General features: G+C 37.9%; 1 protein-coding gene across 1 annotated transcript in view; it reads left to right on the plus strand.

Moving 5' to 3' along the window:
* The window catches only part of ANKRD10 (ankyrin repeat domain 10), a 34,596-nt gene extending 13,932 nt beyond the window's left edge, over positions 1 to 20,664 (plus strand). Inside the window, exons 4-6 of the mRNA XM_014454189.2 lie at positions 6,854 to 7,089; positions 15,864 to 15,959; positions 19,055 to 20,664. Of these exons, the coding sequence (XP_014309675.2) occupies positions 6,854 to 7,089; positions 15,864 to 15,959; positions 19,055 to 19,530 (808 nt within the window). The 3' untranslated portion in view covers positions 19,531 to 20,664. The remainder of the gene's footprint in view (positions 1 to 6,853; positions 7,090 to 15,863; positions 15,960 to 19,054) is intronic.
* The last annotated feature ends 5,383 nt before the right edge of the window (positions 20,665 to 26,047 follow it).

Consider the following 26,047-nt stretch of genomic DNA (forward strand, 5'->3'; position numbering starts at 1 on the left):
ACCAGAATCGTGAGTTAATGGTTTTTAGTCCATACTATTAAATTTTGTTGAAATATTGACATAATTATAAATTGGCTTCATGCTAAAAATTATTAGAAGTGATTGAGGAGGCAGTGTTTTAGAGCAATAGCTTTTGGTCAAGGAGGTCACATGACAATGGCTTATGCTCAATAAGTGTGCTTCTGCACTTCATGTATGTATATGTATTTTTAATCCAAATGTTGCCTGCAAATATGTGATCCCTTATTATTTAAGTTTCCTGTTTTATGAACCATTGCCCGTTTTAAATCACACAGAAGATTCTGAATCTGTAAAAACTACACATGTCAATGTTTTACAGCTACGTAATTCGAATTGAATTGATTTTTTCAAGTAATCCTAGAAAGGGGGAGCATTCCATATAGAAACTGCTGAAACTGCCACAGGTGCTTCTCCGAAAACCTTACAGTTGTGGCATTGAATGTTCAGTATGGCTTCCTTTCTCCACACGAGGCATACTGTTGAGGTATTTGTTGCGGTGATTGGTTTTAATGCTAATCTAGGAATTCAGATATAGATTCTTTAGATTTGCATGCTTTGCTTACCCTAATTTATGATATCTACCTTTTTATTTGTAAACTAACAATAGTTAAGTTGAGATCAGAATTTTAACAGAAATATTATTTATATAAAAACTGTGCTTATCTTTTATTGTCACATGGCATTAACAAAAAGAAAACATCCTGAAGGTGATGTGACAACTCAGATTCTAAAATCTATATTTCAGGTATTTCCTGATCCGTGGTTTTTCAAATTAAAAATAAAAACTGTTACTAGAATGGCTTCTCATGTATCCTAATTATGTGACACTATAAGTGGAAAATAGATGGGGGATTGGCTAGCAGTAGAGTGGAATTTGTTTTAAAGTTCTTTGAAGAGACATTCTTAGGTATAATAAATTTAATATTCTATTCAGAATTTTATTACAGAAAATCCTATATAATAAAAGCCTAATATGCAAATCGACTGAACGGTGGAAGGACCTGCAGAACAACTGGTTGCTATGACACGCACTGACCACCAGGGGGCAGACACTTAGTGCAGGAGCTGCCCCCAGCCCACAGGCCCCAGGTCAGCTGGTTGCTCCGCAGAGGGAGGCAACAGGCGGTGGTGGCAGGGGAGCAGGCAGGCGAGTGGGTGGCACCAGGCCGGCCAAGGCGGGTGCCAGTGGGGGCCCCCCAATGGCCCCACCAGTAACCCTACTGATCAGCCCTGATTGCCAGCCAGGCCTAGGGACCCTACCGTGCACGAATTTTGTGCATCGGGCCTCTAGTAGACTATATAAACATGTTTTTAACTTTAGCAAAGTTTAAAAAAATACCAGTTTGATTTTTCCAGTTATTTAGCAGAGCAAATAATTCATACTACAGGCTAGTCTATGTCTTTCCATGTTTTCATATTCCAATTTTGAAAGAATACTAAGAACCATTGGAGAAAATGGGTGGTCTACCTAAAGATGGCGTTTCATGTTGACTGTTACAGGAACTAGAACCTACAGATCACTTCCATAATAAGTAGTAGCAAATTGATCTTACCAGCCTGAAAAATCTGATGATGTCAATTTTCATGTACTTCAACAAACTAGACCTGATTTGAACATCAAGTTGATGAATACCTGATTTCTTTAAATCTTTCCTCATTTTCAAAGATTTTCAAAGTGGATATTAGGACCAGAGAAGGTCAACTAGAGCTATAGAACAACTTGGTCCCATGTGGGTCCTCTTGTTTTCAGAAATGGACAAAGAAAAATTTTAGACTAGGTGTAGTCTGTGTGCCCAAGTGCATCAAACTAAAGGTGCCAAATTTAAAAAGATTTAGTTCAATGTCTATACTAAATATTTTCATGCAAAATAAAGTTTTAGAGAGTAATTTTGAACATTTTCTTCCAGATACTGTAAAGACTGCAGTTCAGAGTAACTTTTGTCTTTATCAGTAGCTCACTTGAGGTTCATAGGAGTGGCCAACAGTTAGTGCAGTGTGGCCTATCACACCACAGTGAATACTATGGATTGATTGAAAGGTGAAAGCTTGACTGCTTAGAAAGTACTCTAAAAGAACAAAGTACCACATTTAATGTGAAGTTGTTATAGAACCTGTCAATCTTAAGCCACATTCATGTGCCCAACTCCCATTGAGTTTTAGGAAAATAACAGGGGATAGCTTAGGTTTAATACCTACTTAAACTTGGAACACTATAAATAGAGTTTGAAGGGTTAATAAATTGATGATATGTAACCAGAATTAGTGTTTCAGCTCTTAAAACAAAATTTTAAAACAACATTTGAGACATGCTTATTAGCAAATAGGACAGCTTATATGAAAAAAGAATTTAAAGACCTGAGCTGCTTTTGTTAAACATTAAAGTGTTTTGAGAATGGTACCATGTAATGATTATTCTAGTTTTTATTTGGAAACCCATGTGATTTTCAGCCTCTATAGTTCATATGAAAGTCCTCTCTACTTATTTAACATTAAAAAGTGGTTTGAGGAATTAAGACCTATAAAGACAGGTTTTCTTTTGTTTGAATTGAATAGTGCATAAAATAGAAAAAGTCTTTACTGGAAAGATTTTTTTCAGGAACCCATAGACCAGTAGTTCTCAACCTTCTGGCCCTTTAAATACAGTTCCTCATATTGTGACCCAACCATAAAATTATTTTCATTGCTACTTCATAACTGTAATGTTGCTACTGTTATGAATCGTAATGTAAATATCTGATATGCAGGATGGTCTTAGGCAACCCCTGTGAAAGGGTCATTCGACCCCAAAGGGGTCACGACCCACAGGTTGAGAACTGCTGCCATAGACAGTTATTAAGAATAGAGAGGATTAGTTTGTTAACAGATCCAGCCTGCTGCTTGTTTTTGAATGGCCCATAAACTAAAAATGATTTTTACATATTTAAATCGTTGATCAAAAAACAAAAGAATATTTTGATTCATAAAATTATATGAAATTCTAATTTCAATACTCACAAATAAAGGTTTGCTAATACACACTTAAGCTCAGTTGTTTATATATTGTCTGAGGCTTGCTTTCAGGCTAAAATGACAGAGTAGTTGTGATTGAGTCTGTGGCTTCTAAGACCTAAAATATTTATTTTCTAGCCCTTTAAAGAAAAAGAAAAGTTCCTCCCCCTAAATTAGATGATCCATAATGTTCCTTTCCTGTCAATTTTTGTAATGTGCATTCTATGATTGAGCAGCCACTTGTAAGTTTTTAAATGTGAGCAGAGCAGAATTAGGGAGTTAAGCATTCCGCAGGGGTAGAGAATGGAGGAATGAATGTAAGTAAGTAGGAGAGGAGATGGGAAGGAAAACATTAGAGGCAGAAGAGGGGAATAGTGGTTTTGGTTGTTGTGTATCAATGTCAGGTGTTAACAGATGTTTTGCTTCAGAGGAATATAAAGTCTATTAAAGTAAACTATATATTGTGTATACCATTATTCAGTCCTTAGTAACTTGAGAAATAATATAGTTGAAATCTTCTATAACTCCCTAGAAGTAGAGAAAGGATACTTTATGTCTTTTTCCTATAATACTGTAGGGATATCGCCAAAACTATAACCTCCCAATTCTTCCACAGTCATCGAATGTCCCAGATCATGATAACTATCCATACATTTTATAGAATATGTAGACCTCCCTTTTGGATCACTCTAATTTCTGGTTCCCCACAGTTATGTGAGGAACCAGTCTGACTTGTTATTGTTCTCTCTCACTTGGTTGGTCCATGCATAGGGAGTATATAGCATGAGTTGGCTCTAGTTCTTCTTTTGAGTTTTGAAGATAATGCCTGACACAACTTGGAAATTTGGTTGGCTCCTTCTCAACCAAGTGATGTGCAAGTGTTTGACTACTTTTGGTAAGGGAGGAGGTAGGGTGGTGATGTCTAGGTCTTTTATTAAGACATATAATCCCACTTAAACACTTACAATCTCTATGGTCTCTGGATATTGGCACTAATTTGTTGCTTATTTTTCTTTAAGGTTCTATTTCCTTGGAAGAACAGTAAACTGCTATTCTAGCCTAAATTCAGTCTACTGTTAAGTTTCTGAATGAAGAGTAAAGGAATTGGGTGTATTTTGAATGTTATTCTTTTTAGCAACTTCAAAATGTTGGCATGCTCCTTACACAAGTTTTCGTTGGTGAACTGGCATTTATGGTTGTAGATTCCATTTTTAAAAATCTATGTACTGTTCTTTTTTATTCTGTGATCCACTAAGGAGTAATCTTTACTGTCAACTCTATTCTAATTTTAAGCATCAACCTCTCATTTCTGTATTCTTTGATTTCAGAGAGCAAGTCCATACTTACCTGTAGAAATGATCATTGTATAAAGTTTGCTTACGTTCTGGGTCTTCATCTTTTCAAATTTGGAAAAGCTAAGATTTAAAAAAAATTTTCAGGTGGCAACTTTGTTTTTGTGTTTACATTCTTGAAGAAGTAGACCTTTCTGGACCATCTTCACTTGTGATATCTTCCAAAAATGAAATGCATCATTTAAAAATATTCCAGCTATACACATTAGAGTTACATTTGAATAACAAGTTGATACTAAAAATAAAAAATATTATTTTGTATAAATGTAATTTGCTCTGCCCAAATTTCAGTAGTTTCCATTTAATTTATGTATCAAAATAAAAACATTAAGAATTCTAGAATAATATTCATCAGAATTCACATCCATGAGGTAAAATTAAAATGTCAATTTTAGTCCCCAGTAGCCGCACACAACTGTCTTCTATGTTTAAGAAAATATTGTTGGTTTCTGGAATTCGTAAGAATTGTCTCTTTTATATCTGATAAAATTGAGTCTGGGCTTTTGCCTTTCTTCAAAATGTATAGTACATTTCTTTATGTTTTCTTCTAAGTGAAGACATGTTTAGTGATTATCCAAGAATATATAGATTTTTTGTTTCTGAGGTGGAGCGTTATGAGTATGATGGCTGGAAATATGAATTCACAGCTTATTTTTATCTTTGAAAATGAAAGACCCTTATTTGCCCCTGATTCAGCAGTTTTCTCTCTGGAAAAAAAAAAAATTCTTTTTTGGCATTAATATTAACCCAGGAAACAAGAATCAAAGGTTCTGCATTGGTTATTTCACTTACACAAAATAAAGCCTTATTTGATCATACTTTTGCTCTGTTCATAGCATAGCTTGCTGAGTAAATATGGAGATATCTTTGCTGTTTGGTATTTCTGCAATTTCAGTTTATCAACCTATACCTAACAACTTGTTTTGCTTTTTTTACAGATTTATTTCACAGAGCAGTGTATTTTCTTGTTCTCCAGGGGAACTTCAACATGGAGTTGCTTTTGTTCTCTAAATGTTTATTGTTTCCTAATTAAGATCTACAAGCTCAGCTGGTTCTTTTATATTCATCTTATTCAGATCTCTCACTTACACCACCACTTCCTCCTTTAATTTGAATCTTAGCTACTATAGAAGACATCAGACCTTTACTTGTGATATTAACCACGTAAGATGTTGATTCTTTTCAGTAGTAGAACTCTTAGCCTTAGGGTATTTGGCTTTCACAGGAAATATCCTATATAATAAAAACCTAGTATGTTAAGGGTCCGGTTGTCCAGTTGTTCGTTCAACCAATGAAAGCGTAATATACTAATGCTAAGCTAAGGCCGCTCAACCGCTCAATATGATGGGCACTGATCACCAAGAGGCAGACAGTCAACTGGTTGACCAGTCACTATGACGTGCACTGACCACCAGGGAGCAGATGCTCCATCTGATAATGCCCTGGAGCCCTCCTGCAGTCCTCCCCAGTCCCGATCGTGCACCAGTAGGGTCGCTCAGCCTGACCTGCACCCTCTCGCAATCTGGGACCCCTTGGGGGATGTCAGAGAGCAGGTTTTGGCGTGATCCCGCAGGCCAGGCCAAGGGACCCCACTGGTGCACGAATTCGTGCACTGGGCCTCTAGTTTACTCATAATGCTCTAGAATAATGGTTCTCAACCTGTGGGTCGTGACCCCTTTTGGAGGTCGAACGACCCTTTCACAGGGGTCGCCTAAGACTATCGGAAAACACATATATAATTACATATTGTTTTTGTGATTAATCACTATGCTTTAATTATGTTCAATTTGTAACAATGAAATTGGGGGTCACCACAACATGAGGAACTGTATTAAAGGGTCGCGGCATTAGGAAGGTTGAGAACCACTGCTCTAGAATGACAACTCCTTCAAGTTTTCCTAAGCAAGGTAAAAAAAAAAAAACAGCAACTCAGCTTTTCACATCTCCAGCCTAATGACAAATTATTTAATGTCAGGACATCCTTCTAAACTTCCACTTATAGTGTCACATAAAATCTGGCTTGTTGGTAAGCAATTGCATACCTTTGTTTTTAGGAAGCCGATTGTTATGAATGCCATGGACAATTTCAGTACATGTTTGTTTGTTAATGATTTTACTCAAGCTAAAGGAATGGATTATTAAAATTAAGTGCCGATAATATAGAATTCAGGTCAAGTCTGAAGTTAGCATAAATTTAGGTTCTTCAGACTAACAAAAAATGATTTTGAGAAGTTAAATAGGAAGATGCCTTTTTTTAAAGTTTACTATATTGATTTTTAAATTACTATCGCCCAAATCTTGCTTAGTAATCAAATGTGCATAAGAGAGAAGTTAGTTACAGAGCTAGGATGAGTAACGCCTTCCTTAATGAAGACTTGCTGTAAATCTATATACCCTTTCATATCACCTTCAGATAGTTAGTCAGTTCGGCAGGAGCAGACACCAGCTGAAAATGCTAATGGGATGTAATTCAGTGTTTTTGTGTTGTGCAGCCTGAGAAATGCCAGTGGCCTGACAGCAGCAGACATTGCTCATACCCAGGGTTTCCAAGAATGTACCCAGTTTCTCTTGAACCTCCAGAATTGTCATCTGAACCGTTTCTATAATAATGGCACCTTAAATGGGGGCCATCAGAATATATTTCCTAATCATGTTAGTATGGGAACAAATCGCAAGAGATGCTTGGAAGATTCGGAACCCTTTGAAGTGAAGAAAGCTAGAACCGAAGGTGAGACCACTTTGTAGGCGAGTGTTTACTTTCTTTAACATGTTTTCTTTTTTATGGCTGAAAGCACCTCAAGATGAGACCTTCACTTAAGGTGGTACTGTGCCCGGAGGATTCTGGTGCAGTGAAGGTGGAGTTTTTCCTGTATTGCTACTTTGAAGATTGGCCATTTAACAAAAGGGGAGAATGTAAGAGGGCAGTGTTGACAGCTCAATATAAATGTGTGTCGATAACATTTCTGCATGCCCAGGTTTACCTTCCATGAATTAGAAAGATTTTTCTTGTTTGTTGTACCTGTTGGAAATACAACTATTAAAAAAAAAATCTGCCCCTGTGCCTGATTTCTTTGTTTCCTGTAAATGTCCCCGAGCTTATAACAATTGTTGGTCTGGTAGTAAAACATAGTTTCACATCTGGGAAGGTAGATGTTGGCTGTACTGTTCCACTTGCACTGTGATTTGGCCTCAGCTGGTCTCCATGACCCACAGGGTATTGTGTATTTGTCGCAAGATCTGGTATGTCACTTTGAGGACTTATGTCTGTAAGGTAAGTCAAGTTTTAGGTATTCATCCACTTTTTTATCTTTAGTTTTGGAGTTTGCAAATAATCAGAAGCAGTCATTCTTTACTTTGGGAAAAAACCTTTATTTAGGAAAAAATTACATATATGTATATCTATATGTAAAATATCTTAAACAGGACAAATTAATAGCTTGGCAGGAATATTTAGCAAACTTATACAGAGAAATTGAGAGATGACAGTGAAAAGTAATCACTCTGAAATTATGCACTCGGATAAGATTTGCTGAAAATACAAAGTTGTGCCCTTTGACTTAAAAAAAAAAATTAGCCCTCATTGGTTTGGCTCAGTGGTTAAGAGTGTCGGCCTATAAACCGAAGGATCAAGGGTTCAATTCCCAGTCAAGGGCATGTACCTCAGTTACAGGTTCTCCCCAATCTGGTCAGTGTGCATGCGGTAGGCAACCAATCAGTATGTTTCTCACATTGATGTTTCTCTCTTCCCCTCTCCTTCCCTTCCTCCCACTCTAAAAATCAATGGGAAAATATCCTCAGATGAGTTAAAAAAAAAATTTTTTTTAATCAACTATACAAGTATAGTATGAGAAAACTGCTGGGTAGAGGTGTTTAAATTTTATGGGTCAACATAACCTCTACTACTTTCTCTCTAATGGGTATATCCAGACAAAAGGTTTTTGTGTGTGTTTTATGACAAAAATTGTAATATCTACTTCATAACTTCTGAAATCTTGGTCACTAAAAACTTATGGTTATGTGACTTGAATGAATGAATGAACTTAAATGTAATAGTCTATCAAATTCATAGCATTTATAGGTTATGAGTTTAATCTAGAAGGTGCTATGATAAAACACATGGAGGTATGTCTACTTCAAAAGTGTTTTTTAATAAAGTGTTGCTCAGCATTGTCATTTATTTGTAACATGTTTCACTATATATTTTCTAATGTATTTTTACAGCTCTTTAAGCATATACTTTTTAAAAATGCTTTTTAAAATTTAATGCCTGATTAATATTTTGGAATGATATTAAGTGTTAGATTTATTGTACCCTCATTCTGTCTATGTCTATTAGTGTAGTTTGGTAGGATAAATCTTAAATTCTGGTGTGATTTTTTTTTTTTAAAGGTTTGACACTTAACATTCTACTAAGATGCAGAAATGTACCAAGAGATTTTTTAAAACTAGTTTCTGAAGGTTTTATGGTGAGCTGATTTGGCCAATATCTCGCTGTTTTTGTCCTAAGTTTTCTAAATCTTACTACTACACAAATTTAGTTTGAAGCATTATGCAGGTTTTTAGGAATTTTATCTTCCTTCTCCAGACAAGGATTCATTTAGGCCAGTGATGGCGAACCTTTTGAGCTTGGCATGTCAGCATTTTGAAAAACCCTAACTTAACTCTGGTGCCGTGTCACATATAGACATTTTTTGATATTTGCAACCATAGTAAAACAAAGACTTATATTTTTGATATTTTATATATTTAAATGCCATTTAACAAAAATCAACCAAAAAAATGAGTTCGCGTGTCACCTCTGACATGCGTGTCATAGATTCGCCATCGCTGATTTAGGCGAACTAGAGTTAGAGATTCACATCTTACACACTAAACTCACCATGCAGCGTTCACAAATTGCCATTCCTAACAACCTGAGGATGTCAGTTAAGGAGAAAATGTGTTTGATGCCTGGCACTTGAGTTTGCAGGTAATAATTATGCAAACCTAAGGTTGAGCACTGCTCTATATATACATGAAATAATACTTGTCACGATAACAGGAGAAATCATTGCTTGACACCAGATAAACTTTAATAGCTCCTCTTCCAGTGTTAACCATTTGTCTACTGAGCATTATTTTAATTACTTGCTCATTAAAATTTCTAGTACTCCAGTCCTGAGATTGCCTCGCATGTCCCTTAAGAGTGTGTGTGTATAAATTCATATTTGTAAGCATAGATAGTTGTCTTCTTCCCACCCCCATGCCTGCTGCCACTCTCCTTTCTCTATGGGAAAGGAAGAGTTGATTTTTTTCATTTTACCATTATGTACTTGCTGTGAATGTTATGTTAGGGCAGTAATTCTTGATTACTAAAAGATTTTTCCCCCCAACTACCTGAATGTTCTAAATGAAGTTGTTCTTGGCTTCAGTAGCTCTATAGTTATTTCCATTCTTTGACCAGTTTTTTAGAATGCAATTTAAGATCGGTTGCCTTAGTTCATTTTAATTTTTGGCATTTTTTAAATTTGCTATTTATGTAAGCTTAAGTCTCTGCTCATTCTTAATTTTTTTTTTTTTCTCATGCAAGGACATACTTAGTGAGGGGGTGGGGGGAGGAGAGAAAGAGAAACATTGATTGGTTGCTTTCCTTATGCTCCCTGAGGATTGAACCTCTACAACCCAGGTACGTGCCCTGACCAGGAATTGAACCAGCAACCCTTTGATACACAGGACGACACTCAACCAACTGAGCCACTCCAGCCAACCCTGAATTCATTTTGTGGATAAGTTTTTGGTTCTTATGTCAAAGTGAAAGTACTTTTTCCCTAATGTAACATGCACATAAAATACTTTTTAAAAATCACATATGAAAGTATTTGGAAGAGTTTAAAATCATTTTTTCTTTTTTGAAGTACAATTTTGGCTTTTTCTTACGGGTGACTGAAATATCTTGGTTAAATAAATGCATAGCTTGAACCAATTCTTAAAGATGTGCCTGTAAAATTCACTCCTTTAATTTTTTTACTTTAGAATCGTGAGTCTGAAAGTTATCTACTCTTCCCCACAGAAAGTAGTATCTCTCTGCTTTCAGCAAACCATTTTCAAATATTTTAAGGTAATTGGAGTGATTTTCCCTTGGAAACTATATTGGTGTAAAGAACCAAAAGGAGGAATAGTGCCTTGGCCTTTTTGTACTGCTTGAATATGAACTGTCCTTTGGAAGCAAATCTCTTTCATACAGTCATTCACGCCAGTATCAAAATGTGCTTTGGTCAGAACAGACATAATAGGGCCATGAACTCTGGAGGGTGAAATAAAATGCAAAGTTATTTGAGTGGTTGGTTTTGATGAAAAGTATTTTGGGGTAATATTTCCCAATATGGGATTTTGTTCATTTACACCCCCCCCCCCCCACACACACACACACTTATAAACCATTTGCTCAAGATGGAATGACAGATGGACTTAAGGACTTAAGCTGGCACGGCTTTACAAAGATGTGTTTAATTTTGTTAGCATTCCTAGTCATCAGGAGTACCTCTACAATTACTCATGTATGTATTGAGAACTGTTGTCCAGGTTATTAGTGATCCTGGCTGGAAAAGAATGGCAGCTTCACCCATTAAAGAAAACTTTACCTTGTTTTTAGCCAGTAATTTTTGGGGTACAGCTCTAGAATTGTGAGTGGGGAAGGGTACTGTGAGTTACAAACTTACCTAGTAACTTATTTTATTTTTGGAAACATTTGCCCCAAGAAGTAGGCTGTGGTAATGCCAGATCTCAGATGTTAAACTGACCTCATGGTTTTGTTTTAATCAAATAGGTATATTATTGATCTTAGCATCTCATACATATGTGTGGGTATTTAATATTAAAACATGTTTTAGGAAATTATCTTCAACATGAATGACTCAGTTTAAAATTAGCAGTAAGAAGTGTCTCAGCACACTTTTCCTGGGATGAATTTAACAGGATTTTCACTTTCTGTTCTTAGTTGTTCATGTTGACCAGCCTTAATGACTGTGGGAGGAAGAAGGTAGATGTGCCTTAACACATTTGTTAATATTTGTTAGCTAGTTATTCAAACATGAGATTCAAGAAGTCAGATTTTTTAATGTAATTATTTCTATGGAGTGTCATATAAAATACTTTTATTTTTATTTTTTTTGTTTACTTAGTGTTCTCAAACTTGCAGTAAACAGCTGTATTTGTGTGGTGTGTTTTTTTTTTAATTTACCAGAGAGAACACTTGATTGTGTTAGAACAACAAATGGTTTTGTCTTAATCCTTAACACATAGCATTTTAGAAATATAATTTGAATGAATGACAATAAGGACCAAGCATTTTCTGTGATTTCCACTTTTATTCTTGTAATCTTGAATTCAAGCCTCATGTGCTACTCTGTTTCCAGTGTGTGCGGCCACAGTGGGACTCCACCACTCGCACACCTTCAGGATGGTGTGTTTCACATCCACTTTCATTCCGTGTTCCTTTCACAGCCCCAACCCCCTCCACAGTTTTGCAGTACTGTCACTTTTGCATCCCCACTGCCCTACCCTCTTGAATTTCCCCAATCCCCGTTCTACTGCAGTTGGGGCTGTGTCATAGTTCCCCAGAAGGTTAACTTACAGAACCCCTTTTGCAGTGGCCTTAGATACTATTTTTAACAGGATCTTTATTTTCCAAAGTAGTTATTTGGGTTAATGTGCTCCATAGTAGAACAGAGAATAGTTCTAACTAGTAATGGCTGGTGGGAAACCAAGGAAACATTTCCCTCCTGTTGTTTTTTTTTTAAATGGGGATCTGAGGTCAGAGTACCCAGTTCAGTGGAAAGACCACAGGGGTGTGGTATCCTGCCCCTGCCACTGGTGGTGGGTCAGCACCTGGGAGGGACCTCTGACTGGCACTGTAAAGATGCACAAAGAAAGATCACCATCTCACAACACCGAGCTGCTCTTAAATCCACTGTCTGAAACTACTTGCCAGTTTTACACGTCAGTTGGTGTGTTCGGTATGGATTATAGGCCTTTCCTACATTTTAAACTCATGGTTTATGTAGTTTTAGAAGCTCCCTTAGAATTGGCTTTAGGGGTTTTATTCAACCTTTGAGTTTTAGATGAAAATACAAATGCAGGCCTCTGTTATCCCGGCACCTTCCTGAATGGAGCATCTTGGCTCCAGAGGTCAAGGAGGAGAAGACTCCCTGGGCAGTGACTCTGCTTGTGTTTGCTTTGAGCCAGGCCTAGATGGTTTTCTGTCATAACTGTGCATTGTTTAATGTGTGCTAGAATCTTCAACAAATACCTGCTTTGGGAGTCAAAAGGTAAGGACACTTTACAACATGTTCAGTAATTTTTTAGCTGTGAAGGTAAATAAAACAGGAAGGGAAAGTTTTTCCAAAACAATCAAAATTTACAGTTTTGGAAGAAGAATTCTGAAGTGTTTACAGACCTCCTTTCTCAGATGCAACATGGAATATTTAAACAGTTACTTTGGCGATAGGTATGTGTGAGAGAAAATACCACAGGTGACATCTGTGAATGTCAGAGAAAGTCAAATCCAGATCCAATGTGAATATTCTGAGAGGCCAATTTTAATTTCATGACATAAAGTACAATTTTAAAAAGCAAATGCAACCTTAGTGCCCCTGTATAATTGAGTGCTCACTATATGCAGGTGCTGAGAATAAAGTGAAGACATTAGTATGAAATTACCCAGGGTTCTGGGGCAGCTGGATTATCAGCCAAGTAGTGAAATAATATCCTTGCAGATATTTTATGGGAAAAACTCACTACAAAGGTAGTGTATCCTTAGAGAAATAATTAAATTCTAGGTTGTCTGCATTAGCATATGCTTCCTACATTAAAGAGTTTGACTACCCAAATATGAAAGCCTTTGTTCTTGTTTAATTTTTGACTTCTATTAATGAGAAACTTACCTGCATTAACAAAAGACATAATCTGCTAAATGGAACAATTTTAGAGCATAATTCCTAGTGCACTGGGTAGGCCTCTAGCTAAGGGATTAATTTTTGCTTTAAAATAGCATTGTGCCCCAGGTCCTCTGTATACACATTTTTGTTTTCAATGTCCCCAAACTTCCTTTGCCACCGACTCTGGCCCCCTAGTGGCAGGTCCGCCTTCATGCCCTGCTTCCACTTCTCTGAAATGATGGGTTAGTTTGATGTTACTGGTTGCTGTAGTTCATGTTTCTTGCTTTCTGTGTCTGTGCCCTTTCTGGCTAGAGTGTAGGTTTCATTTGTTAATATGGGTACTATCCTAGGCACTGGGCTCAAAGGATGAGTTGGCAAATACAGCTTTTATGAAGATTGTGGGGTAAGGGTGGTCTTCATTTTTTTTTAAATATATTTTTATTTCAGAGGAAGGGAGAGGGAAAGAGAAACATCAGTGATGAGAGAATCATGGATCAGCTGCCTCCCTCATGCCCCCCCATTGGGGAATGAGCCTGCAACTCAGGCATGTACCCTGACCAGGAACTGAACTATGACTTCCTGGTTCATAGGTTAATGCTCAACCACTGAGCCACACTGGCTGGGCTTATCTTTTTTTTATTATTTCAGTGAGGAAGGGGGAGAGAGAAACATCAATTATGAGAGAGAATCATTGATTGGCTGCCTCCCACACATCCCCCACTGGGGGTTGAGCCCACAACCCAGGCATGTGCCCCTGACCGAAATCGAACCTGGGACCCTTCAGTCTGCAGGCCAGTGCTCTATCCACAGAGCCAAACCAGCCAGGGCTGGGCTTATCTTAAAAAACAAAACAAAACACGTGCAATTTGAAATTGCAGATATAATGTAGTTGCCACTTTGCCCAAGAAACACTGACACCTGAGCTCCACAACAAAACCAGACATGGAGTATGGCTACTAAAAGCCACCCTGTATCCCAGGGGATGTCTTTTTTACAAGGACATTTGTGGTTTTGCCATGATAGCCTGCACCTGTTCTCAGTATACACCCGATTTGGCTTACCAGGCATTAGAGTGCGGAAAAGGGGGAAACCACACCCCGTGCTGAATGCAGGTTTATCGAGACTAAACTCCCGGAAGGTTGTATGGATTGTGACAACTGGTATTTGGAACACTCCTTTCCAGTGTTCCCCCTTACTGAGAGGGCTTATTTATCGCTGATCTCTTGAAAGTATTGTTTCATAGTGAAGATAGAACCTTGCCTATCACTTATTTGGGGCTTGTAGAGGATTACAAAAAGCATTGAGTGGAAAAGACTGAAATCTATGGTTTAATGCCTCTGGTTTTTCAAAGCACCTCTATTTGTAGACTGTTTTTTGGCCTCATACCTGTGCAGACTTCTATTTTCTCTCAACTACACAAAATCACACTCTTCTGTTTCTCCCACATACTAATTCAGAATTTATTTCTCATTAAGACTACACTATCATCTTTAGTTTCAACAGTTAAGGGAATAATCTGGAATATGCTCATTCCTATATTGAAAATGACTTGTGTGCCTCTAAAACTAGAAGTAATTAAAGCTGCAAAATTCAAGTCTTTGCTTTTAAGTTATTTGAAAGAAATATTTAGCACTAAATGTTGTTGCTTATTCTTTGACCCAAAAATAATGCTAGTTATTTATCTGAGTAAAGACCCAGAAATGTGCACAGAGATGCCTTTATAAGTATATTGATTTGATTATGGTGTTCACAATAGGAAAGAAAACGGAAGCAATCCAAGCAGTAGCAGGGAATTTGGTGGCGGGCAAGTTATAATACAGCTGTACAATTTCCAACTTTAAAGATTCTTTTGAACTTAGTTGATACCTTTATGCCATGGTAAATGAATAAAAGCAAAGCATAAAAATGATTTTTAGAACCTGGTTTTGAAGAAAAATACATGCTTAAGACTAGATTTGTCTACATCAAATGAGAGTGGCTGCTCCTGAGAAGTGGGGATACTAGAGTTTTCGGGGGTTGGGGGTGGGGGTGTTTCTGCACAGAGTATGTAGTACTTGGAGGAAAAGTGATTAAATGTGCATATTAGCTTTTCTCCAAGATACAGAGAATGATAATTTTACAAGAAATGTACATATAGCATCGGCTCCAAATATCTTGGAACTAAAACTTTAATGTTATTTTATCTAGAAACATAGGCTAGTACCACACGGGAACAGTATTGACAGGCCTGTCTTGAGTCTTGGCTTTTACCTTATTTTTTCTGTTACTGAAATTTGTGATTTTTTTTTTTTATTTGAGGATCATTTTCATGATTTTTATGTTGTTACCAAGAACTGTCCTAGTATTTATGAAAAACAATTGAATGGACATTTTGAGGCACAATATAGAATATGCTGAATTTAAAAATATTTGTAATACTGTGGAAAAGTTTCTCAGTAGTATACTAAGATCATTTGTCGTGTAGATTATGAAATTATTTGAAAATTTTGGAATGTTCAGTGCTCGAACAAAAAGGAATGAGAAACATTTGTCGTAAAGTCTTTCTGTATGTGCATTGGATCTAAAATTGCCTTTGTTTCCTGTGCAGCTCAAAGCTTGGATTACTGCATGCCGCTAGTGAACAGCGAGGCAGAAGATGATGCTGACAAAATGCACATCGATAGAGAGTTTGCTGTTGTAACAGGTGGGAGTGGACAGTTTCCTGTTAGCTGCAACAACAGTCCAATGGTCGAAGACACCACACAGCAGGAGGGTGGTTCTGTTGGACCAAAAGAAATAGAAATATATACTGTTTCAGCAATGCAGACCCCTTGTCGTTGCAAGAATCAGTATGCATATTATTTCTAACAGCTTCTTTCAAACAAGTTTTGCACTTTGTTTAGTGTTTCAAAGAATGTTATATTATAATTTGCATATCTTGGGCAAGTTTGTAGATACAAGGATAAGTGTTTTTGGTGCATTCTATGGATATGAAAAATATAAGTGCAATCTCTATTTGATTTTAAACTTTTGCTTAATGTGCCTTGTTTAATTTTAATAAGGTTTTGCATTTTTTGGTGAATATACTGAATGAACGCCTATTGCTAGTAATTTCAAAGCGATTAACAGCCAGAAGTCTGACTCGCCATAAACATTGAGAACTAGTAAACATTGTGGTTTTACTTGTAACCAGTCGCGCCAGTACAGAATCTGTCATTCGACGCTCAGTGGTTGCTCTGGTTTCTGTGCCACACACTCTAGGTCTAGTAAAATGCTGACCACCATGTCTCACAAAACACATTCTATACACTAACATTTTTAGTATATTAAAATTTTAGTATTGATAGTCATTATCCATTTTTAAAAGGCAAAGTCTCAGTTTCTTTTAGCTTTTTAAGATTTATCCATTTAGTTCATGCTTTTTTTCTACAATCTTATTTAGGTACCATAAAAATATTTTAGCCATTCTTTTACTGTATTATTATATTTAGAAATAGATACTGGCTTTTTAAAATTTTTATTATGTCTTTATGCCAAATTCTCTACTGGGGATAAAAGATTATATATTTTGTTTCCCAGACTTACATGAAAATAATCATTTCTGTTCAAAAAAATGTATACATCTTTCTAGAAGCTACAGAATTGTTATGGGAGGAGTCACCTTTTTGCCAAATAATTAAATGAAGCAAAGCCCGTTTGTTTGTTTTTTTAATGGCATTGCTACATGCTTTTAAAAAGGCAGAAGTAATCACTCTTTAATCTTCAAACATTAATTCCCTGGGTTTTCAGGTTAAATTTAATACCAAAATGAACGTAACATTAAAAAAGCCATAATTTTTTTCAAGCCCAGCTCATCCCATTTATAGGTGCCAAGTAAGCATCCTCATATTTTCCATCATTTCATTTATAACATTATCTGACTGAATAAGCAAACATTAAAATAGCTAAAGATTACTTGTAGCAGATAAGTAAATGGGTGAGTCCAGAAAGGCAGTTTGGAACAGAATAAAGAACGGAATAAAGGAATTGGAGCTGGCCAGTGGGGCTATGTCTTAGTCATTTTCTAGCATGTCTGCTATTTGCATGCTCAGTTTTATTAGATTTCTTACAATGATATCAGGTGATCTACTAACCTTGATTTTGAGATTGCATAATGCACTAAAGGAAAGCAGTACTCACACGGTGAACATTAAACAAAAAAAGTGAGTCTCGTTAACTCAGATTTCTGAGGCCATGCTCATTTACCTTTGCAGACCAGTCACTGAAAATCGGATTTTCACCTTTGTTGGTAGTATATCAGTTATTAATAACTATCAAACTTGCCACCATACCCATGAGTTTTATCACCCAGGAACAGTTGTTTATACTTTTAAAAAAATTTAAATATTTCCCTGGAACAGCTTGTTTTTTTCCTTTTTATTTCACTTCATGTTTAGTTCTTGAAACACTTGCTCTCTACCCTTGTGTTTTACCTAAATAGAAAAGCTATCATTTACTTTTTTTAAAAGTTGTCATAATCTTCTGAAGAATTTATAATAATTATTAAACTATGATTGGCATTTAAATTGCCAGAAAATTGATGATTAATGGAATGTTTAGGAGGTGTTTGTCCATTGAACAAGCTGTGATTTTTTTGTTGGCAGGGAGATTTGCAAGACACACAAAAACCTGTGTTTGAGTACAAGTCAGAGGTCTATAGGCGGTGAACCCAAAAGTGGCCCCTTCAAGGGACAGGCGCACTGTGTGAGATGTTAGGGTGACCAGATACGCAAAATGGGTCCTCATCTGTTATAGCTTAGCTCTTCTGTGTTTAATATCATACCATGCTTTAATAGCGCAGAACATTAAAATTTAATATTAGTAAGCAAGACATAATTTTAGATCATTCTCTATACTGTGCAGTGAACTCCTGTGAACATGAATATTAACTCTCTAGTGTCATTATACAGAAAAATACCTTGTAATTGCCTATTCCCATGTGCCCAAACGTTTTGTGACTGACATTTTTTTTGTAAGACATCCTTCTTTTAATGGATGCAGATTAATCTATCAACTTTTTCCAGTATAAGTTGTTTTTAAAAGTGGAACCTTGGATGTCATGATCACCTTAATTGCTGAACTCAGAAGAAACTTCAGAACTGCCATTGGCCCAAGACTGTGCATGAGAACCATTAGCTCCTGCCCGTGGTCGCTGTGCTGGGCACTCTGCGGGGCTGCTCTGTGGCCCTGGGCAGGAGCACCGTTAGATTGGAGTGTGAAAGGCAAAGCGGTTCCTCTGCATATTCCTGTGTACGCTTTCCTGACTTGTGAGGAAAGTCCGAGGAGCTGCCTTAATTCACCTGCTTCATAACCGCTTTCCTCTTGTTAAGTGCTGGAGAAGTTTGTGTTTTATTTCAGCCTTTTGTGGGAATCCCTACATTCAGTTCTGATGGACTTTCTGAGGGGTGATTTTAAAAACCTTTCTCCGAGAGGAGACTTCAAATGGGAAGTTTTTTTTTGACAGCTTTTCAGTACCATTGGTATTTTTCATGCAGTATATTTGTCAACTTAAGTTTTTTTAATTTTTGGCTTCCCAACACTCCTGAAATGGATAAATGTTTTCTTTCTTACCAGGCAAATGCTGCCGTTATGTTTTATTTTAAAATCTATGTATGGTTTTCACTTTGGAAAAGGAACTGGTTTGTTTAAAAGAAAAGAAACTGAATAAGTCCTTTAAAATTGTAGCAGCAATGAAGCATTTTATAGTTTCTCCTCCCCTCTGGTTCTGAATTTTGGTGACAGGTGTATTTCTTAATGCAGATATGAAAAACAGTAGCTCCGTATCGAATACATTGACAAACGGATGTGTCATCAATGGACATTTGGACTTCTCTTCCACGACTCAGATCAATGGGATGGAAAGCAGGAATAACCAGTGCTTAACAGGATCTAATGGAATTAGCAATGGATTAGTTCCAGGACCACCATTTCCAAGTAGCCAGGGTTCTCTCTGTGTTAATGGGACTGAGGAGCCAGAAAAGACCATGAGCGTTAACCCTGAGATGTGCGGTTCTCTGCACCTGAATGGGAGTCCAAGTAGCTGCATAGCTAATAGACCTTCCTGGGTGGAAGATATTGGGGAAAATTTGCACTATGGACATTACCACGGGTTCGGGGACACTGCTGAAAGCATCCCTGAGCTTAATAGTGTAATAGAGCATTCCAATTCTGTGAAGGTGGAAGAAAGATATGACATTGCTGTCCTGGGTACCATGAACCTCTACCATGGCTCTTAAAGGCAAGTGGCCGGGCTCTGTCTGGAAGCATTAATCCTTCCTAGTAACCAACTCAGAATACTAATGTAGCATCAACTTTTAAAGGAATGCCACGACTTGTCCTATTTTTTTATACTTTAACTTTCTGAAAAAGCAAACTTGTATTTATACAAGTTCCTCGTGAGTCCTAGTGAAAGCACGAGTGGGGCATATTTAGTGCATCAGAGTTTCTTCCGTAGGTAGCGAGACTCTAACGATGCACTTTTGGAATTTAATATTTCTGCTGCCAATCTGTCACCATAAATTGGCAATTTTTCCTTATGTCAAATATCTCATAAAGATAAATTGGAGGCAGTTAAAGAGGTGCTTGGTAATTTAACTCTTTGCACATGGGCATCATTTTGAAAAGCTTGCTTTTCCCTCATTCCTGCAGAATTTTTGACAGAAGACAGCTATTTCCCTATGCAAGGTCCAGCCTTACAAAGATGACTTGCAGTGATTTGTATGAAGAAAAGAACATTTGTGCTTTTCAAAGTTCTTTCATTGAAACTTTGCAACTTGATATATAAAGGTCTTGCTTGTAGACACACACAGTGGTTTGGACACATAAGTCACGTCCCTTCTTTCCTGATGTAACTCACTGCCTGGGTTTCATTGAAAACACATGCAGCCAGGGACTGACTTCTGATCGATTGTTTTTATTACATATTTCCTACTTTGTCTCCAGAATTTTTACCGCAGATAACGGTTTCCTTTATATGTAGTGGAAGTTACTATTCGTAGGAACTGTCAGGTCAAAATGCGTAACTGACCATTCTGACTTATATTTTCTTTTTTCTTTGTTTTCCGGGGGTTTTCTGCTTTAAAATATATACCACTATGTATATCCAGTAAACTGAGAGAATTTTGAATCTCTTTTAATAAAATTGTTAAGTTTATGGTTTTATAGAAATTAGCTTTTGTTTAGGTGACACTGTGGTTACACTGTGCAAATATTGTAATGGGTTTTTACTTTTCTGATTTTTGTAATAAAAATTGGTGAGGATAGAGAAAATGTCAAATGAACAAGCCAATGTTCTAGCGTGTTACTAACATTTTGTTGTTTTTTTAAACTGTCCTTTACAAATTGAATTAAAAAAATCCTCTCACACTCAATTTGTTCCTAGGGTGTAGTTTCTTTCCTCGTGAGGAGTATGTGTATGTATAAGGTGGCGGGGTTGGGGTGGGGGCGGGGGGGAGTAGTGTCCGTGAAGTGGAAGGAATAGGAAGGGAGGTAGGAGTTAGTATTGCCTTTCATTTTGCTTGTAAGATTTTACTTTATTCTTCTGATTCCTGCCATGTAGTATTTTTTATCTTCTTTGATATATACTCTAGTTTTATGGACACTTTGTCTCACTGGATGCAGGGTGGCAGAAGGGCAGGTAATAAAGTGCTATCAGCTAACGGTATTGTCCTTGTGTTATTTTCATAAATGACAACAACCATACTTGACTGAACTTTTTTGGGTCAGCAGATATTAATGAATATAAGCCTTTTAAAATTTTAACTTATAATTAGTAAATGGCCATTCCGGCATGCCTGTATATGTTATTTAAGCCCTAGCTGGTTTGGTTCAGTGGATGGAGCGTCAGACTGAAGGGTCCTAGGTTCAATTCCGGTCAAGGGCGAATGCAGTGGGGGGGCATGCAGGAGGCAGCCAATGAATGATTCTCTTTATCATTGATGTTTCTCTCTCTCTCTCCCTCTCTGAAATCAATAAAAATATATTTAATAAAACATAAATAAAACACTCGTTAATTTATGCATATTATTGTAAGACTTAAGAGACCAAAATGAAGGAGCATTAGGCTTTGGAAGTGTCACAAAAATGACTCTCATGAGAACAAGAATCTGCTTGTGTCACCGCCACCTTCTCCCATGCCCATGCGGGCTCAGTAATCAAGCTACAATCCTAGATGGCCTTGGAAACCTTTTTAACTGACTGACCCGAGAAGCTCCTCAAACAAGAGATGAACCCTAGTGCCATTTATTCCATGCTTGACAATTTTGTATTTCAGAGACTTCCTAGTTAATATTTGCTGAAAAACATTAAGTGGATCTCTTAAAAATATACTGAAGGTCAGAACATTTGGTTTGTCTTGGAAGTGGGACAATGGCTGCTTCTTGGGGGTAAAAATATTGCCTGGAATCTATAGTAGGGCAATATCCCCACTTCGGTGGGTATTGATGAAAATAATATTTGGCCATATTATTGTTGAGTCTTTGACATTCGTACATTGTTTAGAGGTACATAAGGAAGTTTTGATGAAATTATATCATGCCTAGAACTTGCTTCAGAATAATATAGAAAAGTGAGTGGAGACAAAGCTCAAATCAGATTGAATATGAGTTAATGTTGACACCAGGTCCATGAAAGTTCATTATTAGACTTTGTAATATTGGGGGGAGCTGATTTTAGGACTTTAAGAAGAAAAAGAATATCCTATACTTTAAAAATTTGTGGACATCATTTTAACACTGATTAAAAATAAGCTTATATTTTGCTATGTTTAAGTCACCAAAATTCATGCTGAAATACTACAATTGTTCACTGATTCCAAACTTTTTAGTTTCAAGACCCTTTTAGATACTTACGTGGTTTGTTGTTGTTGTTGTTTTTTCTTTTCTAATTCTCACCCAAGAATATGTTTTAATGATTTGAGAGAGAGTGAAACATCAATTGCTTGTCTGCCATACAGCGACCCAATCAGGGGTCAAATTTGCCCTAACTGGGAATTGAATTCGCAACCTTTGGGAGTACAGAACAGTGCTCCAACCAACTGAACCATCCAGCCAGGACAGGTGCTTGTATTCTTAAATACTAGTGGCAAACAATTGGAAAGTGAAATAAGTCCATTTATGGTAACACCCAAACTGAAATACCTAGGAATAAAACGTAAAAGGTATTCAAGACCACTACACTGAGAACTAAAGCATTGATGAGAGAAAGAGGCCTAAATAAATGTTCGGTTGAAGTCCTTAAAAACTGGCCTCATGCAGATAATTGAGAAAGAGAGAGATATTTTAATAGCCTTTGGAGTTAGTTAATCATGGGTATTTGATGTAACATCGAAACCACAGTGGTAGTTTCTTAAAGGTTAATTGCCATGTTGAATCAGAAACCAAAATCAATGAATGTATTGTACTCAGTTACATCAAATTTGTTTATCTTGCACTTTGAATGGACCACTAACCCATTCTTGATTTTATAACATCATGTATTAGCTATTTGGAAAGTATTCTTTAACTGAGTTCTGCAGATCTTCCAAATGTTGAAACATCCCATTTATTCAGTATTAAAAATCATGGAAATCAAAGCTGTCAAGTACGTGGTAGTGAATACATGTTTTGCAACATTCTAATTTTTGCTTGAAAGCTCACTTTTTATCAATGGCCACAAATACTGTCAGTTGCTTTGAAGTGGCAGCATCACTTGGTTAATTTTTTAAAATCCTGTCGGACAAACATTCAAGTCTTAATAAGCATAGTTTGTCAATCATTCTTTCAAATAAAAATGTTTTCAGAAAAAAAAACTATTTACGGTGTAACACAACCGCCAGACAACCCCTCAAATTCACATAAATGAGTTTGACTCAGGCACATGGGATGTTTTTTGTCCCCCCCCCACCCCCCCTGTTACAAATAATGCAGGAATGAACATCTCTGTGCAGACTTCTCTCTGGTTTTGTAGGGTGGGGAACTATGATTAGATTCGGTCTTAAAAAGTTAGACTAGCTGCTTTGGTGGATAATCCTACAGTTAGGAATTCAGAATTTGGATGGTGATTTTAGAAGTGAGAATGAAATTAAGAAAGAAGCTGCAAAGGTTGAGTGGAGTAAAGAGGCTTGAAGGCTCAGACAAGGGAAGGAGAAGGCATCCTTGGGATGTCTGTGTCCCCTGGGGCCCATCAGCAGACAGAAACCACACAGTGATTTAGAGAGAAATTTAATATAAAAAATAGCTAAGCTATAATGGGAGTAATGAGATGGCTGAGAAGAACATCTGAATGTGTGCCAGGGCTGAGGCTGAGGACTTGGGAAATGCAGGCTTGAAAAAGGGTCCCGTGCCCAGGCTGCATGCTGAGCTGTGGTCCCAGCCCATTGGATGGCGAGGGCCCTGAGTGCCTGGACCAGGGCAGTCCACAGTCCCTGTAAGCAGGGAGTACGTTTCTGTGATGGAGGCAAACTGAGGCTGAGGCTGGCGGGGGCACCCGAGGTCGCTGCTGCCAGCTGGAGGCCTGGAGTCCGTGTGGGAGGTTCACAGTGAGGTGGTGACCAGGCCCTGGCTTCAGTGTCACTGACGGAATGACTGAGTCAGAGCACCCCACCACCACCACCACACTAGCAAGCACACACACACACACACACACACACACACACACACACATACACACTACCAATGAGCGTGCAGTAGGGGCAAGAAAGTACAGAACAGCACATCCCAACCTGGAAGAGACCCCATTCTGCTGTGCCCTGCACTGACAAAGCTCAGCATCATGCCCACGGTGACGGAGGAATGCTTGGGGTCCCGCCCGTTATCATGGGGCCGTGCCAAAGGGGGAGTTTGGACGTCAGGGCCATGAGTTGACACCTGGCACAGCGTCCACTCGGGACGTGCCTTTGTCAATTCTTCACAAATAATTGTTTCTTTGTGTTTCTTTGGTCATTTCTTGGAATCTCATATTTCTATGAATTTTATGTGTACAAAATTAAATTTATTTTTTCTTCTGTTAATCTGCCTTAGGTCAATTAATTATTAGGCCAAAGAATCTAGAAGGAAAAGGTTCCCTCCCCCTACCGACTCCCACCTGCAGGAGAGGTAGCCTCAGAGAGGGAGAGAGGGAGGGGAGGCAGTGCGGGGAGGAAAGGCACAAAGACATCAGCATTTGTGTTTTTGTTTTTTCATTTTATTGCTGGGTATTTTGTGTGTTTGTTTCTTTAGGAAGATCTGAAACAGATATATTTAAATAAAAACATTTTAACTAAATAGGAAAGATTGGATTAGAACAGTTTTGCCTGGTTCATCTAAGTCCCTCCCAATTTTCACAATTCCACTCCCTAGCATCTCCCTGAACTTCAAGATTCTGATGGAGCCCTGCCAGTGTGGCTCAGTGGCCGAGCATTAACCTATGAACCAGGAGGTCATGGTTCGATTCCTGATCAAGGCACATGCCCAGGTTTCGGGCTCGATCCCCAGTGTGGGCTGTGCAGGAGGCAGCCGATCAATGATTCTCTCTCATGGATGTTTCTATCTCTCTCTCCCTCTCTCTTCCTCTCTGGAATCAATAAAAATGTTAAATAAAAAAAAAGGTTCCGATGCAGTTGGAAAACAGCTCTGGTTTTTCTGTCTTACCCTTTATGACTGCCATGGTGCCATCACCAGTGAATTTTATTTAAATGTTTTTAGAAATAGCAGCTCCAGCGCATCAGCGAGTCGGACCCATTCCCTTTCTGCTAAAAAATGTCATTACAGTCATTTGTTGGTACTGCTTTTCTGGCAGTTCATATAATTCAAGATAATCTACGCCAATTTTGCAAGCAAAACAACATGGACCACTACATCAAATAGCACATTAAATCTCCAGTACTGGTACATAGCAGTGACATTATTTCCTTATTTCAGTAGTTCTGAAATTCTCTCCAGAAGAGAGAGGGGGGTAGGGGGGATGTGACAGGCCTCCAACAGAACAAGGCCTCTTTCATTCCAGGCAGAATGGGATCCTCCGCCCACAGGCCAGGGGACCCAGGATTAAAATTACAGCTATTGAAGTGTGCCCGCTAGGTTACATAACAAGAAGAAACATGTTAATATATATGCCGGTAATGACACCCATTAGCAATCTCTGTCTCCATCATTGAGCATCTGGGTATGACAATGGCAAGATTCTACAACAAAGGGAATTCATGTAGCATTTTCCTCATGGAGGGAAAATCTCCTTAACAGAGGTGACGACAGACCTGGGGTCAGGTGAATAGAATGGACGCTGCGTGGACCCGTTCAAATGAGACTCTTATCTTAGATCAGTGGTTCTCACCTTGGCTGCACATTAGAATCACCTGGGAATCTTTTTAAATCCTGATTTCTGGGCCTCATCCTCCAGAAATTCTGTTTCTTTGTTACTAATGTTGTGCCCTCCCCCCATAACAAAGAAACAGAATTTCCGGAGGATGAGGCCCAGAAATCAGGATTTTAAAAAGATTCCCAGGTGATTCTAATGTGCAGCCAAGGTTGAGAACCACTGTCTTAGATGATGAGGCAAATAACCATTAGCCACTGGAGCAGCAGCAGATTCTCGCAGCAACAACGTAAGGAAAGAAAAACAACGCCAGGTTGATGACCACCCGAGGGAAATCTGACCAGAACCTCATCACGTGTGCTGCCTGTTCATCTGGTTGACAGCTCCCACCTGGTGAACGTTCTGCGCGTTAATTTTTGCTGTTAAGGTAATTGGCGTGGTGCCTGCCTCCTGGGGAGCCCTGACTGACACACGGAGTGAAGG

Source organism: Myotis lucifugus, unplaced genomic scaffold (assembly GCF_000147115.1).
Source record: "Myotis lucifugus unplaced genomic scaffold, Myoluc2.0 scaffold_33, whole genome shotgun sequence".
NCBI lineage: Eukaryota > Metazoa > Chordata > Mammalia > Chiroptera > Vespertilionidae > Myotis > Myotis lucifugus.